This window comes from Taeniopygia guttata, chromosome 3 (assembly GCF_048771995.1).
Source record: "Taeniopygia guttata chromosome 3, bTaeGut7.mat, whole genome shotgun sequence".
Classification (NCBI taxonomy): Eukaryota; Metazoa; Chordata; class Aves; order Passeriformes; family Estrildidae; genus Taeniopygia; species Taeniopygia guttata.
Window position 1 is genome coordinate 82,574,838 of NC_133027.1, and position 17,176 is coordinate 82,592,013.

General features: G+C 46.1%; 2 protein-coding genes across 3 annotated transcripts; one reads left to right on the forward strand and one right to left on the reverse strand.

The window, feature by feature from the left end:
- Positions 1-96: 96 nt before the first annotated feature.
- MAD2L1BP (MAD2L1 binding protein) lies at positions 97-4,274 on the forward strand. Its single transcript, XM_002191900.6, has 2 exons — positions 97-1,142; positions 1,739-4,274. The coding sequence occupies exons 1-2, from the start codon at positions 957-959 to the stop codon at positions 2,264-2,266; spliced, it is 714 nt and encodes a 237-aa protein (XP_002191936.4). The 5' UTR covers positions 97-956; the 3' UTR covers positions 2,267-4,274.
- LOC100227392 (epoxide hydrolase 1) lies at positions 4,177-13,545 on the reverse strand. Of its 2 annotated transcripts, XM_002195869.7 has the most exons (10): positions 13,385-13,545; positions 12,050-12,073; positions 10,973-11,186; positions 9,987-10,167; positions 8,963-9,193; positions 8,481-8,610; positions 7,952-8,166; positions 5,978-6,086; positions 5,519-5,638; positions 4,177-4,573 (listed from the first exon to the last, which is right to left on the reverse strand). In XM_002195869.7, the coding sequence occupies exons 1-10, from the start codon at positions 13,528-13,530 to the stop codon at positions 4,372-4,374; spliced, it is 1,572 nt and encodes a 523-aa protein (XP_002195905.5). In that variant the 5' UTR covers positions 13,531-13,545; the 3' UTR covers positions 4,177-4,371. The 2 variants fall into 2 exon arrangements, with proteins under 2 accessions (XP_002195905.5, XP_072783324.1); XM_072927223.1 differs by lacking the exon at positions 12,050-12,073.
- Positions 13,546-17,176: the final 3,631 nt, after the last annotated feature.

Here is a 17,176-nt window from a genome sequence, read left to right on the forward strand (position 1 = left end):
GGGGCTGATGGGAATTAGAGTCTAAAGGAGAGGGCGCTGCCTGTCGGCCCCGGCCGACAACGCGCGGGATGCCGCCGCTCCCCGGGCCCCGCTGCTGGGATCTGCGGACACCCGTGGGTTATCCATTTGGCAGTTCACAGCCCCGGGTTCCCTAGTTATTGACATCGAACGATCAGTCATTCTGGATTCGGTAAACTTAGGCACTTTCGAAGCTGTTTGGCATTGGAGGTACCTCATGACTACGCAGAGGCAGCAGCCTGACACAGAGCGATCCCAAAGCACACGTTAAGATCCAACGAGGAGGGCGGCCGGAACAGCAAAAGAACCTGTAGCCGTGCGCCGCATCCCCTCACTAAGTGTATTCCCAATCTCCAGTTCCACGGCCACTGCGCCTTCTCTTTCCCCGCCGCATGCCCTGGGGAGAGCGACGCTGGATCATTTTTGGTGTATAACTGACACAGGTGGCCGCGGTTCCTGTAAAGCAGCCTCGGAAAAGCTCCTCTCGCCATCCCGCCCTCCACTCGACATGCGCTGGAGGCGGCACCCAATGGGGCGGCGGGCACAATGTTTCCAAACACGGCACTCCCTGCACGCTCCCCGCCTCCGCCACCCCGCGGCACCGCGAAGGCGGCTCTTCCGCAAGGCAGCAGAGCCGCCAGAGCTGCCGGGAGCGGGGCGGAGGAGAGCGGAGCCGCTTCCTGCGGATATCCCTGCGGGAAGCAGAGGCCCAGCTCCCGGCACGGCCTCAGCCGGGCGGCCCCGGGCCGGGCCGGAGTGGCGGCGCTACGCGGAGACCCCCGCCCCTGCCACGCCCACCAAACTTGGTGGCGTCGCCGCCAGAGGGCGCGCGGCACTCCCGTGAGGCTCGGCGGCGGCGGCGGCATTCAAACCGCGGCGGCCGTTGGGGCGGGCGCTCGCTCTGCGCTCTCGGGCTGGCGGGCCTGGGCCGCGGGGCCATGGGGCCCCAGGGGGACACCTCCGTGCCGGGCGGCCCCGCGGTGGCCGTGGCCTTCCCGGGAGCTGTGTGCCGGGGCAGCGGCTGCCGCTTCACCTGCGAGCTCCTGAAGCACGTCCTGCACCAGCGGAACCAGCTCCCGCTGCCCTACGAGCAGCTCGCCTTCTTCTGCCGGCGGGCGGCCCAGGTGAGGGGCGGCGGCCGCGGGCCAGCCCCGGGCCGGGGGATTGGGGGGAGCCGTGGCGTCTGGGTTTTGCTTGCGAGCCCCTGTTCTCTCTCGGGGACTCGTATAGCAACGTGTCGGTGCTTTTAAAGTAAAGCGCTTGTTGTGGCTGCATCCCTAATGTTACCTCTTCAAAACGAGGCAAAGGCAGTGTTAAGTTCAGGCTGCTGAAGGCACCGACAAATTGCTCGCAGTTGATTATTTCATACTTTCCGCTCAAAGCGTGTCACTGCCTTGTTTGTTACCTCTAAGCAAAAAAAACAAACAAAAATACTATTAAGTGATTTCAGAGAGATGGCTGATCTTTGAAAGATGGGCTTCTAATTCCTATTGGAATTAATGAGTAGTGCGATTCAGATTCCAGCTGAGTAGCTATGGATTGTGGTTTCGTGTTCCTCTTGCCAACTCGTGATGTGGAGAGATGTGCATCCTCCCCATGTGGGTACCTGTAGCTCTCAAAATGAACACAAACTGCTCGTTCCTTGACTGGGATGGGCCATGCTTTCTGCAGCATATAATACATGTTCATAACTGTGTTAATATGAATTTTTGTCTTCCAGGATGGAGATGGAATTGGGAAACCACATTCCCTGGGCCTGGCAAGGAGAAAGTGCCAGCAGCTGCTGATGGAGCTGGAGGGATTGTTCCAGCACTTGGAAGTCATGTTTAGTCTGACGCTGGTTCCTCGGGTTCTTTTCCTACTTGGAGGCAACGTCATGAACCCCAAGGAGCTCTATGAGCTGAATTTGGAAGGGTTCTGTGAGGGCTCTGAAGAGAGCCTCGATACTGCGCCCTGTGTTCGCCAGCTCTTTCACCGCCTGTTTGTTGCTGACGTCTTTAGTGAACTTAAGGCTCTCCCTATCACAGGCACTCTTGTCCTGGTCCAGGGCCACCGTGACTGTGGTGTTGAGTGGTTCCGGCCCAAGCTCAACTACCAAGTGCCGACCCGAGGGAGGAAGCTGACTGTTAAATTGTCCTGTGATGGAGACCTTCATGTTAGTGCCTCACCTCCACAGCGCACAGTACCTGCCTGGGAGGACTACGTCTGGTTCCAAGCACCAGTGACCCTCAAAGGCTTTAGTGAATGAATGGTTTCTATAGAAATTTAATTGGAATATTGATTACCTTTTTTCTTTAGGTGTTAATATTAGCAAATGTAACCATGTATTTTTGAACCATGTCTGTCTGAATTTTTTTTTCATGGTGTCTACTGCCTTCCTGTATCTTGCTGCGCTCTTATATTGTCCTTATTTCCTGACTTGTTGAAGGCAAATCCACTTTAAGGAATAGTTGCACGCAGGTGCATCGATTCTTTAGGGACCTGATCTGTGACATGGGATGAATTAATGTGTTGGGAGTAAAACTTCCCTGCTGTGTGCTTGCTGAACTGGTAAAGGCTGGATATGTACAATCTCCTCCTGAGTTTTAATATGGCCGTTTTCTGACCCTGCTTCTGTCGTGTTACTCATAGGCTCTCTTAGGTGAAGTTACAAAATAACTCTCTGGGAGGAAAACCTTCTGTAGTCCTTGAAAGGCTCCCAATAGCAGGAAAACCAGCAGGCAAAACTGGAGCAGGACACAGAGGTAACATTGCTGCGGAAGAGAGATTTATTTCCAGCTGATAAAGAATGGGGCAGGACGAAAGCAGTTCCTCTGCAAGGCACTGGAGCTGCCAGGGCTGGGTGGAGATGGACAGAGCCCCTTCCAGGGGCCCCCTGGCAATCCTGCAAGCAAACAACTGCAGCTCCTGACACTGCCTCAGCTGCAATGGTGTGTTCCCTACCTGAGTAATCAAGTGCTTGTCCATCTATTTGATAGAATTAGACTTTCCTATAACTCACTTTATGTTCCTTAACGCTCCAAAGTAAGACTTTTCAGCAACTGAACAGTCTTGTAGCTAGTACTGTCTTGGAGATGGAGGAGACCAGTACTGTGGAGGCAGGGTAGCAATAAGCAATTTTTTTTTTTTTTTACTGATGTTTGCCTAACAGCCCTCACAATTGGTTAGCTGTAAGATTAGAAGTAAGTAATTTCTTTGCTAACCCTCTTCAGAGAAAGTTAAAGTACTGCTGCAATAATGGAAGATTACTCTCACTTGAGGAAGAAACTTTGACTTAAATGTTTCTGAAATACATAGAAATCAGGGGAATGTGATCAAGCTTAGCACTATCTTTACCTGGCAAATTCCTGTTCTTAGTCAGACTGTATTACTTAGAATCAGAACTTGAGCCTGTTCTTCTGGGCTGGTGTCTACTGCAGAACAGGACAGGGAGAGAAGCCCTGAGAGCAGTGTGCTAGAGCTAGATATCTGCTGCAGTTGTCTTCAGTCATCTGGGCTATGATCTGTGCTGTAATGGGCTTTCAGTAGCTTGAAATAACTTCATCCCATTCGAAGAGAAAGGTGAACTTACTGGTAGTGAGGGTACTTGCTGTTACTAGTCAAAAATGCAATGGGGTGGTAAAAATCCTTTGTGAAGAGGGTGAAGGTTGAAGTAACCCTCTACATTTAGTGCATATTTTAACTTTGACCTTTTGGAATGGAAGTAGTATGAATTTAATTAGATGTTTTTGAGCTTGGAGAACACGAGTGCCCTCTCTGCTGTAGTATCCATTAATATCTGTTTACAATGTGCAGTAGCTGCTTCTTAAGCTCATTCTAGGGGAAAATATTTGAGTGAAGAAAGCTGCCGTATGTGCAGCTGCCCACTTGAAAATGAAAACTCGGATCTCTTGAAGGAAAATATAACTTGAATGTAGAAGTGTTTGTACTCAGGATTAGAACACTTTATGCCTCCACCAAAGCTGCTTGTAACACATGTTTAAGAATGCAGGTGCCCAAGTGTTTAAATAAGCTTTTAAACAGAAGCCTTGACCAGTTCCTTTCACCTCTCTTCCTCAGATGAGTACAATGTTACTGCAATAAACTGTTTACAACTTCTGTTTTACTTGAACTATGAATGCAACAATGATATGGTGCTGGTAACAAAGGAACACAAGATGCTTTTTGAACTTTTTTTTTTCTTATGAAAACATTAAGAACTTGATTTTAAAAATCAGTACTGTAATTATTATCAAAATAAAATGCTGGTTTATGTATGTGATTATTTTGAGGGATTAAACAAGTCCAGTCTAAAGGTTCTGCCACTGGTAGAACCACTTGTTTCCATTCTGTGTATATACTTCAACTGCAGGCTCACAGCTGTTCCACTTTTCGGACAAACTGCATGATGTCTTGTGCCAGGAGCTTTGGTTCCTCAAAGGCAGCAAAATGCCCTCCACGTGGCATGTAAGTGTAAGTGATGATGTTCTTGTAGATATCCTTTGCCCAGACACGTGGTGCATGTAAAAGCTCCTGAGGAAAAGCTGCAATCCCTGTGGGAACATATACTCCAACCCTAGAAGACACAAATTAATTGCATTGTTGAAACAAGTCCTGGGGGAAGTCTATAAAAAACCTCTGTCTATGGCATTCAGCTGGAGAAGTTTTGCCACTTTGTGCAGTGCACATCCTGGTCTGCATTCCACTGAGGTGTTTCATTTCTATTCAAGTATCATTGAGTTTTTGAAGATGATATCTGTAGAGGTGCAAAGTAGAGCCAACTTTGTATACAGGTTGCTCTTGAAATGTTCCCCATCTTTGAGCTTAACTTTTGTAAGCTGCAGTGTTGTGCTACATGACACCTCTTTGAGAAATGAGCCAGCTCCTGCTTGCTTTAGAATTTGGCACCAAATGCATAACAAATGACCCTCTGGAAAGGAAAAGTGTTGGTTCAGTCCACCAAGGAAAAGACTCCCCCACATGTTCAGATGCTCAGTTACTTGGAGAAGTCTGCTCAGCAACGTTTTGTGGTCATCCTCTCTTAGCATCATCTTAATGTACCAGCTGTCACAAGGTGCTGGGTTTCAAGTACTGCTCTCCAAATTGCTACCCCAGGTTTGTGCTTAACTCTTGTGGTTCTTAGCTTATCCTCCAGCAAGTAGTAGCCTTCCTAATTCAGTTTAAACTTCTCTCTCAGATGTGCCCATGATCTCCTGTTTTGTTTTCACTGAACTGGGCTACAAGTCACATTTGTTAGGTGAATAAGACTTGTATTTTGAACACAAGAATGCTCTTGGTGCTTTGATAAGTCTTTTGCATTGTCTTGGCTGCAAGATACCTTGTGTGCATTATAGGTTCAAAAGAAAAGTGACCCTTAACTATATTTATCAAAAGCAAGTAAGAATTTGGACTTTCATTTTTCTTAGAACTAATTAAAAGTGCTGTTGTAAGTGGTCTGTTGATATAAGCAAATGTTTCAACCTCATTTGCAAATCTGCCTTGCGACTTGCCACATAATTACCTGTTATGAATATTTGGATCCTTGGAAAAGTTTTCCTTGTAGTATCGCATTGAGGACACAATGGAGGATGTCACCCAATAAATCATCACATTGGTCAAAAGCTCATCAAGAGAGTATTTGCTGTCAGGAGAGAGGAAGAAATTTAACTGGAAGCTGTTCCTCAGTGCTCTATACTGGGCTCATGCCCTAAAGAACTGCTGTCCCTGTTAATTTCCACTTATTTTCAAGCAGCAAATTAATTGGCACCTGTGTGTTCAGAGAGCAAAACTACCTGGTGCTGAAGCAGTAGTGTTCAGGCAGTCTGCTGTAAGTTTAAACTAGTGCTTGTCATGTCAGCCTTTCCTCCTTAAATTTCAGCTTTGACAGGCCAGTATTTTACCTGTATCATCATATTAGTTCCCACCAGTCATTCTTTTAATGAGACTTCTCATAGAATAAGGTCATAACCTAACATCTTACCTTTCCAAGCCTCCATCATCTTTATGCAGAAATGATTTGTCTGTCCAGGTTGAGAATTTCTCCATAATATATGCAGCAAGCCCCACTGGGGAGTCATTCAATCCACAACCTAATTGAGGAGAAGAGTTACTGCAGTTTCCTGGCATTGCAATACTTCAGTGCAAGTAAAACTGAACTTTCATGAATTGTTTGGATTTTTCTAGAGAATTCAGTAGAGTCTGTATTTATCTATCCCTTATAGTGCTTCATTTGTGACAAATTCCCTGCAAAGGAATTCTGGCTGTAACTGCTACAAATTCACCTGATTCCTATACAAAAGAAGCTGAGAGGTAAGGAAGTTCCATTGGCTTCTTGGTGATGTGTGGTAGAAGGAGCAAATTCAGATGTAAAGAGATGACAATCTGAAAAGAAATTTCAGATAAAATATTTGGGAGCACTGTCCTGCTTAGGATGGGATGTATTCTGATTCTAAAAAATATTCATGAAACAGGGCTAACAGGAATGCAACAGATTCAGAATATCATGCATATAATGGATTCTATATTTTTGCTTTTTGGCTTTTTTTTTTAAGAGTTTGTGAAATTGCCTTAAACTTTGATCCAGATGATTTTTGAGAGCACTACCCTTGACTCATGGATTCTCTCATAGGGCAGCAGCCAAACTTGAACCCAGCTGAATTGTGACTTTCTTAAACTGCTTTGAACTTTGTTGATATCAGGTTTTACTGGCTGGTTTTATCAACCAGTCACTTATAAACCAAAGCTTGGATAGCTGTCAATTTTACATCTAAATATTAACTTTTATTCATAGAAAAGTTAGGATCTTGCCAAAGGGCATAGGCGTCAGCATGGATTTTTGTGATTCTCTCCCTCCACTGGAACTCGTGGATTTATTCCTGTGCTTGGATTCTCACATTGACTAGTTTTATTCCTTTTCTTAAGGAAGTTCAATTTCTTAAGAATTCTGGGGGAGTGGTCTCTACAAAATATTTTTTGTAATTATGTAAGTTCCATTAGTGGGTCTATAATTATTTGATTCTGCCAGAGCTCTGATTCTTGAAGCATGATTTCCCTGTGATATTTTCCCCTGTAAATCAATTCTCCTTGTTTAAACAATTCTGTCAGACTCCTGATCAGAGACAAGACATACTAATCTTCATTTTTCTGTGGATACCTACACTTTTTGACCCTTAAAAACATCCAAGCAACAGAAACACCACCACCACAACTCTCCCCCACCTGGTATATTGTTTATCTCCTTTTAATTATTTGGGTTTGCAATTACTTAAAGCAATAATCTAAGCATTCATTTATATTCCAGTTTGAGCTGCTTCTTCTTCTCCTTTAGTGACTTGCCAGGATGAGGGACTGTTTTTTCTCTGGTATCCAAATCTGACACTAGCCTGAGACAGCTCTGCTGTCTTTCCTGATGAGGGATTATGTCAATAAAGCAATACCCCAGAATCCTCTCTAGTGGGGCCTGATGCAAAGACTTCCTTTAAGCTTTATGAAATGGCCATATCTTTCTTCACAATCCTTATCCCCTGGCCCCAGGACATCAGCATTCTGGCTTTTCAGGTGTTTGAACTTTGTCTACCTTTTTGCAACTTTGATATTGTACCTCTTTGCTTGTGATATTTTTCTTGTTTTCAGCCCCATTTACTTCTCAAAGCTTCAATTTCAGAACCCTGTGTTTACCTTTTGAGAAACTTTATGAAAAGGGGTTAATTCTCAAGGAAAATAGTGTGCTATTGAAAAGACCTCGAAAAGTTATACTTGAAATCTCCATATTTTTTGAGTGGTTTCTTTTGACTTCATTTTATACAGTTCTCATGCTCATGAACTCATTGCCCACATGAATCTTGTACTCAAGGCACCAGAACTCATTGCTTCTTAAATTTGGCTGGTCTTTGTTTTTGTGTACCATGAGTGATTAATGTACCATGTTCACAGGGATACAGAGAAGGTACATTACCTGCAGTGTCTGGTTTGGTGGCTTGGATGTGTAAGTATCCAGACTCTCGCAGGACATCATATATGTTCTTCTGCATGAAAGGGTAGAGACGTCGAGCATCTTCCCTGCTGAAGCCTACAAGCCATGGTACATAAGCCCCAAGCATTATACTAATCACCTTTCCCAAACCTTCTAGGGTGACGAAAACAACGTTCAGATGAAGGCCTTTCACAGACCTAAAAGTAATTTAAGGAGTAGAGGGTTAAAATAAGCAATTTTCTGTCTCCAAGTTTTCTAGAAAATAAGTCTGACTGCAGCTGGGAGATAAACACTGGACTGAATCAAATACACCAAGCCCTTCAGGTTCATCATGATAAAAAAAAATGCAACACAAAGCATATGAATGCAATCGAATATGCAGGATGGGGTTGTCCCTGAAGGAAACAGAACAGAAGGGGATGAGAAGCAGGCAAACAGAAAGTAGGACTGTGGAGCCAGAAGGCAGGGTAAGAACTGGAGCTTTTCTGCACTGATTTCCTTTGCTACTTACTGTGGCAGCATCTGGGCCATGTTCGTGGTAATGCGAGCTCCCCAGTCTCCTCCCTGTAGATAGTATTCCTTGAAGCCCAATCTGTTCATCAGCTTATGAAATATCCGAGCAGTTGCTATGGAGTCAAACTCTGTAGGTAAAGGGAAACACAGGAAACCTGTTGGTCCTAGTCTTCCTCCCCTGGCCAAAGGCATGTGTGTGTGGAGCTGTGGGAAGGGACAGTGTGCAATGCTGCTCTGCCTCACTCCTTGGAAAGAAAGTGAGCACACGATGAAAGGAATTCAGTGGAAAGCAAAATCAGACCTGACTTCCAGTTAACATTGTGTTGCAAATCTCCACAGCCAGCCCCAGAGCCTCAGCCACATGGGTCTTAGTGAAGAGCCAGGCATCTGCACTACAAACTGTGGTGCCCAGGGCTGCCTGGGATGGTTGAGGTGTTACTCCAAAAACTGCAATTCCAACAGAGCTTTTTCATTGCTTACCTTTCTGGTGTGGGGCCTCTGAGAAACCGTATCCTGGGATGGAGGGGCAGATGACCTCAAACACCACATCACCCTCATTCAGGCCGTGCTTGGCTGGCTCCGTGAGCAGAGGGATGATCTTGTAGAACTCATAGAAGGAGCCAGGCCAGCCATGGACCATCAACAGAGGTCGAACAGCTTGACCATGAGGAACATAAGATGGCTTCACATGGATGAAATGGATATCAATCCCTGCCACACACCCAAGAAAGCAAAATTAAAGCTCTGGGACCACAGTTTCTGCTCTGTATTCTGTAGAAGGAGGGAGGCAAAACTTTGATTAGCATCTGCAGCAGAAGTTCCACAATCAGCCCACTGCAAGAAGATGCCTGGCTGAAAGGGGATGCCTGGCATAGTATCAGTTGTCTCATCTTTTACATACAGAGAGAGATATTGACCCCAACCACAGATATTGGGGTCATTGGAGATTAGCATCCATCTCCTGAGAAACTGGTCTCACTGTATATAAGTAAGAACTGCACTTGAATGAATAGCATAATGTGGGTAAGATACATACAGTAGTTAAAAGAGAAACATGAAAAAGGGCATGATAGAAGTCTAGCATAGAGATCACTTACGTAAAGACTTTCTTCCCTAGTCTAGAGATCATTTATGTAAAGTCTGGCTAAACTCACCTGACTAAACTACTGTGTGGTGGGGATGGATATTTCAGCCTCAGTCTGGCTAAATTTCACAGTTTTCAAAGGTGGCTTCAAGGCAATCATGGAAGAGCACCTCATTGTTAGTTAGCATGGGTTTAGAGTTAGATGAAGCTCATCTTGAATCAGACCTAATCTTATTGCCACTGTGTAATGGTCTTAATCCCTATAAAGTTATTAATAATAGAGCCTCCACTAGTTATATTTCACTTGTATCACTAAGCTGTTATGCATAGGTTATCTCAAATATTGTCACTTTTTACACCTCCCCCTTCTTGCTGTGCATTTCTGAGTGAGACCTGTTCAAGGCAAAGAGGCCCCCTCACCTTCAATGGTGGTGTGGAAGTGGGGGTATTTGTTCAGTACTTCCACTTGCTTGCGCCAGTCAAACTGATTCCTCCAGTAGGCCACCACCTTCCGCAGGTAGCTGGAGTTGAAGCCGTAGTGGAAGGCAGCTCCTTCCACGGATGGTGTGAAGCGGAACCGATCCAGGCGCTGGTGCAGGTCCTGTGGAAGGAATCCCTTCTTGCCAGGCTGGCCAGCTGCTGGCAGGTGCCCTGTGCCAGGGCAGGCACAGACAGGCTCTCCTGGTTCTGCTGGCTTTTGTATTGTTCTCTGGGACACCACAAACCCTCCTGAAGAAGTGCCATACACTAATTGACTGCCTGAATTGTTTATATGGGGAATACAACTTTCTACAAGTTACAAGTTCCCCATCGGCACCCAGGAGTACTGGGTCCTAGTCTTGGCTTGCTGCTAACTCACTTCAGGGTTTTTGGTGCTAGGAGCTTGGCAACACTGCTGGCTGGGAGAATAAGAATCTCACCTTGAGCTGCTGGCTGCTGCTTGGTCAGATAATTAGAGACAGGCATCAGGGATGGAGGAGCTATGACTCAATCAAGACACCATCCTTCTTCAGCCTTACAGCTCTTTCCTCTGTGGAAGCCCCTCAGTCCTGCCCTACTGGTGCCACTGCTGTCCCAATGTCCTCCTGCCCTGCTCCACCATCCACAGTCCCACTGTCACAGCCTGCTGCTCAAAGCATGGCCTTTCTGCAGGAGAAACCCCAGCTTGCACAGAGGGACTGCTGTCTCAGAAAGTCTTTAGGGGACATTGCAAGGGACTGGAGCTCGAATCCCCTTCGTAAAGAATGGTGAGCCAGAGCACCATCTAATGGAGCTGGGTAGCTGCCCTGACACATGGGAGTGCCCTGCTATCACCCCCAAGGCATCACCTCGAGGCAGTGAGGTGGGTGATGGACTGCCTCCCTTTGCAGCTTTTTGCCCCTCCTTATCCCCTCGAGCAGTGGTACCTCAATTTCTTTGTCAGATGTTTCAATCTTGAAGGGACGGATGCTTGTGTCTTCTTTCCCTTTGGGGGGCCTTTCGCCTGCACCCCACCACCCTTCACCCATGTCAATAGTCTTGATCTTGCGTCCAGATCTGAGCCAGTAAAGCAGCATCCCTCCAACCCCCAGGGCAGCCACAGGGACCAGGACTGCATTCTTCTGAGAATAGTCAAAAGACCTGGGGAGGCACAAAATTGCTTGTGTTCAACAACAACAGTGTCAAAGGGACTTACGCTGAGGCTTGTTTGCACATCCATCGGAAATGAGCAGGGAAAAATGCCTCTAAATCCCAAGCAGTCAGCATGGACTGGGCATTTCTGTTATTTTTGAAGATCACAGTTAAGATTTGGGGTAGTGTTCTATCTACCAAGGCTTCTTAGGGGTCTCAAATCCTTGCTGATCAGGACTTGCTGATCACAAGCCTTCCTTGTTCCCTTCCTTGTGAACCAGGATGCCCAGGGGGACAAAGTTCAATAGGATATGGGCCAAGCTACTTTGAGGCAGGTGCTGCAGTGAATGAGACAGTAGCACCTGGACTTGTCCAGAAATAAAAACTGTGGGCTGAGGAGCAGGAGGAGAGACAAAAGTCTTCACCTGCTGAAGAGAACTGCATGTGCTGAATGTGCTCCTCTTGCCAGTGTTTCATACACAGCTCCCCTACAGATTCAATCATCTCTTTGGGCAATCCTAGCTCTACCCTGTAGCTCTCACGTAAGGAGTCTCTGCTGGTGCCCCTGTTTCTCTTCTGAACAGCAAGGTCCAACACTTGAGGTGTGGGAGCCAAGTTGCCAGAGCTGGAGTCGACAGACATGCAGTCCTAAATGTAGCATACCTTCCCATCCCTCTGGTTTGTGTTTCAAGTTCTCTAGCTTCCCTTGGGGATTAGTAGAGATGTCTGGGGCTCCTGGAGGGGGCTACAAGGGGGCTGTGAGTGAAGATTTTTTCTATTGTCATCCAGAGTACAGAAGGGATGATGCTGTGCCCCAGTCAAGGCACTAACCAAAAGAGGAGACCACAGCACAGAACAGCTATTCCACTCACCTGATCCGGGACATGATGCTCTCCCTACAAAAGGGGAAAAAACAAAGATCTTTACAGTCTGATAATGTTGTCCTATTCCAGCCCTTCTGGATGGTGCAAAGAATGTCCCCTGCCAGCACCACTCATTGCCCAGGGATGTGATCACAGGCTCTTTAGCCACCTGGCAACATCTGCCATTACTTTTCCTACTCTTTGGATTGGATGGGTAGAGAGGGGCTCACAAAGCACGGCCTCTGTACAAAGAGACAGTGTTTCTGGGCTGTGCTTTAACTAGATGATTTATTGCCATAATATTCCCTCCTTCAGCACAACTTAGGTTAAAGACAGTAAACAACTGCATAGGTGTCCTTGCAGTGTTTCATCCTGTGAGCAGCTGTGTAACTTCAGCCAAGAAAATAGTTTACTTTGGCTGCTGTGTTGCAATAGGTGCACAGCCTCAGCAGGGCAGTTCTGAGCTCCAGGGTTGTTCTGCTCCCAGCCATGTGGTGCTGATTGTGCTGCAGGGCTGGCACCAGTAGAGGCTTCTGGATCCTCCCCTGTCCAGAGTTTAAGGTGCTGCTGAACCTTTGATAATTTTAGCTGCTCCTGACTGGATATCAAGCCTTTAGGTCTCCCCCGTCTGTTAGGAAAACAAAGAATCCTCCTCGGTTCCTTTTAAGCCTAGTAGCTGCTGGTACAAAAGCACAATCTAAAATCTAGCAATAATAGAAGCAAGTCTTGTTACTCTGCCTTGTGGGAAGCAGCTACATTACGAAGTTCTTTGGTACAATAGTACTTTGAGAAAAAAAAACAGAACAACGACCAAAAAGGAAAAATACTTGCTAATCCATGAAATACTAACTCCACTGGGTGTTTTATCACCTAGAATTGTTTCCCGCTGTTGTCTGAAGTGCAGAGCCTGGAGCCTGTACTGGATATCTCATTAACCTCCAAGGCAATTTGCTAACATTTGCTGAGACAGCCTATTGTGTGACTTTTTTTTTTTCCTTAAATCACTTCCAGACATGGAAGAACAGGGCTCCTAAGAACAAACAGCTTAGGAACAACAGGTAGGAAAAGCCTCCTGCACTTACATCCTGGAGTCGATGAACAGAGGTATGAAAGCAACTATCAAAGCAGTAGCACAAACCCTGCGCTGCTAGCAAAGCAAGCCTGTCCCAGAAGCAGCTCTCTGAGCGACAAAAACAAGGCTCAGTCGATCAACACCTCCTCCGCACTCATGCTCAGGAGAACTCAGCTGCCTGCTCCCACTCTCCACCACCTGGTGACCCTCCCCGCCCCAAGCCCAGGGAGCCCGGTCCGCAGTCCCTGCTCCCCGTGCCCAGGAGATCTCACCAGGCGTTTGGAAGGGTCTCCCGCCACATGTCTGCTCGTGCTCGCCTGGCCGCTGCTCCCAGCGAGGCCACGATCCCAGGTTCTCCTCTCCGCTTTCTCTTCCGCAGTGACGTTTTCTCGGGGACAGCGCAAACTACATCGCCCATCAGTGCCACCTACTGCCCGCGTCTGCGGCTGCAAACTGAGCTCGGCGGAGGCTTCCTGCATGCAGCAGGAACAGCCCTGTGCCCCAGCGCAGGCTGCATGCCGAAGGGACCGAGAGCAGCCCTGCGGAGGCTGCCCTGAGCTCCTCGGCTCAGGCTGTGACAGCAAAGGCCAGCTGGGTTATACCGCCCGTGCGCAGCCCTGCAGCGGGAGCTTCAGCCAGCAGCATGAGGGACGGGATTCCTCACTCTCCTCAGCGCTCCCGAGACCACACTTGGATTGCCACAGCCACTCCTGGCCTTGCTGGTAGAAGACAGCCTGGAGTGGGCCCAGCCTTGGAGGTACAGGGCCACCAAGCTGCTGGCTGGGACATGTGGTGTACGAGGAAGGCGAAGAAGCGTCTTCATCCTGGAGAGGAAAGAGTAAAGGGTGGGATCTTATTGCTGCCTACAGTTAACCACTGAAAAGCTGAGGAAAAATGGACTCAGAGTCATCCCGGAGAAACAGCAGGTGAAGGACAAAATGCAAGGACCCAAATTGTAACAAGAGAAGTTAAGGTTAGATGTGAGGAGAAATTAATCCCCCACCAAGGTATTCAGATGCTGGAACAGGGGTCCAGAGAGGATGTGGGATTTTTACTCTTGAGGACATTCCAAATTTGACAGAAACATGGCACTGAACAATCTGACATAGCTGAACCTGTTCGGAGCAGGTGTTGGGATGAGCTCACCTCCAGGTGTCCCTTGCAACCTTGAAAGTGACATACAGGTGTCCCTGTATATCACTTGGCTGTATTCCAGGCTCACACATGATTTTCAGCAGCCAAAGCATAAAGGAAAAGTTCAGGTTTTAATTTTCTACAGAAATCAATACTATGTTTTAATTCAGGTGATGCGATTTCATTTTCCTTGTGGTTGATATAATAGTCCTGGATAAAGGCTTCTCCTTCATAGGAATTTGACACCTTGGGTAAATAAGAGTTCAAAGTCTAAGGAGTATTGGGTGGGGGGAAAGTGAGCAGAAGAGCAGTATGGAAAAAATAATGCATACATGAAAGTGGAAGGCAAATCACTGATGTATTATGCATTATGCTCAGTATTGTGCCTTTTACATTTTCAACAAGAACATGTACTTCAGTAAGGACTACTCTTCTTGCTTCCTTAAGTGGCAGAGCAGTGGCAGAGAGACTGCCACCAGGGTTTTATTTGCTTACAGTCAAGAAAAACTGATATTCATCCTTCTGTCAATTTGTTCTGCCTCTCAGAAGCCTCTAGTTAAGATTCTTTTACACTCTGCTGTATCTGTTACTAAGCTTCCAAATAAAATACTTTAGTGGAAGGCTTTATAAACAAAAGATAGAATTACAAGAGTAGGAGGAACAAAAACGAACCACAGCTTTCTAGCTTTTTTATGTTACAACTTATGTTCCCAGGCAAGTATATAGTAAAAGAAGAATTTACACTGCATAAAATCCACAATAACCCTGTGGGTTTCCTAAATCAAAATGTTGTTGAACCAAAACTTTGTAATGTGCCTAAGTAGTGACTCATGGACATGGCTTCAGTTATTTACCAATGTTTATTTATCCAGTCCCCATGGCAAAAAGCACGTGAAGCATTCCCAAGACCTCCACAATCGGGAAGTCAACAATGGTCCAAAGCAAAATCTTTGCTAAGTTCTTCTACATAAACAGTTACTTCTGATTATCCAGCCAGCTACTAGGTCTGATAATTGCTACCCTTGGTGCAAACTTGCCCCCATTTTGTTGTTTTGTGCTGCAACCCTTGAGTACTGTGCAGCCTGCCTGCCTCTCCTTCCAGCTCAGCGCAGCAATTCTGGGACTGCACGTACCCGGGTGTCCTTTCTGCTGCATCTTCTGTGCTTCCCTGGCTTCAGGATGTGAGTTTGGATTTGAACAACCACATTGCCATCAGAATGTGTCATGTTTGGGGTAGTCAAAGCTTCTATGCAGAGTAGCACTTTAGATGTGCATAGGCAATCTCCAAGCCATTTTCATTCAAACAGCACATAGGAATTTTTTAGCGTGTGGTTGATTTATCATTATTGATTTTGTAATCATTAAGTGCCCTTGAACACTCACGCTCAGCCCTGCCCTTCTGTTAAGGAATTAGCATACCAAACTTCAGAGCTGAAGGTGATAATACCACACCCTACAACAGAATTGGTTAAATTACAAGGACAGAGACTTTTTGAAAATTTTACTGGGGAAATGAAATAAAGCTTTCTGAAGAGAAAGCACATGGTAAAGGACTCTAGTCTTTTAAGCATACTGTTTCATACTGTTGTATGAAAATTTAAGCTTGTTAGAGAGAGGAGAACTGATCCCTCTCCTTGGTCCAACATGTTATAAAAGTCCTAGGAGTGTGTGGAAAGTGATGGGCTTCCTAACAGTGCCCAAGAAGGAGCTGATACCCTATAGCCTTCTCTCAAATTATTGTTATTCATTCCAAAATTTAGAGATCAGGCCTGAGACAAAAAAACTCTTGGAACCACCCCCAGCTTACAAATTCAAGTATCAAAAATAGTTGTGTAAATTATCTAATATTAGATAACGTTAAACTTCACAGAAGGAAAGTGTTGCCTTCAAGAACACACTGGAAATCATGGATGATCTTTTTGACCCTTGGGTGCTGAAAGATTGCTGCATGTATTCCCCCCTGGCCCCGAGCCTGATTGAGTGCAGTTTTTGCACTCAACAGGTGCTGGAGGGGAATGAACTTCATAAAGGGATATTAACTAGATTTATGAATAGCAGCTGTGCTTTACAGGAGTTTCAGCATGATTTCCTCTTCTTTCCTTTCTTCTCTATCTACAAGATGGGAGCAGGAGAGGAAAGGTCCCAGTGCAGTGGTTCTGGTCTGTTGTACTGAGATATGGGGCGGCTGTCAGAGGCTGCACAAGCTGCATGTCTGAAACCAATGCTGGTGTGTGTGTGGTTGAGGATGGGTCAGGCCTTGCTTCTGGTGAGACAGTGCCCCACTCCCAGGCCCCCAGCCTGGCTGAGCTGTCAATCAATCCATCAATCAATCAATCATTAGCAGCCACGCTAACCCAGCTCCTGATTTTTTCCTGCTGTAGACAGGGAAGGATTAAAAGAAAGATTTAGGTTGGATCAAAATCATTGTAGTAGTAGAATTGTACTGTATATCATTTCCCATGATGTCCACTGACCTTTTCTCTCTCCCTGAGTACAGGTTCTGGGAATCTCCCTGAAACCTGCTTGGTGGGAGGGATAAGGGTGGTGATCTGGGACATGTGTATTTGTTTGGGTTGTAGGGATATCTGGACATGTAAGATTGTGGAGACCAAAAGGCAAGGTGGCCTAAATTGAATTTTCCAAGCTTTTTTTGGAACTCAGCTTACAAGTCAAACAAGTATCACAAATAGTTGTGTAAATTATCTAATGTTAGAGAATACTAAACCTCAAAGTAGGAAAGTGATGCCTCCAGGAGCACAGGGAATCACAGATGATCTGCTAGATTTCTTTAGGTGCCAAAAGTCTGCTGCATGGACTCACCCCCTAGAACCTGAGAATCCTGTGATTTTTGGATTCATGGGATGGTGGGGGGAATGGACTGCATAAAAAGATGTTAATTAGGTTTTATTGATATAACAATTGCCCATTGT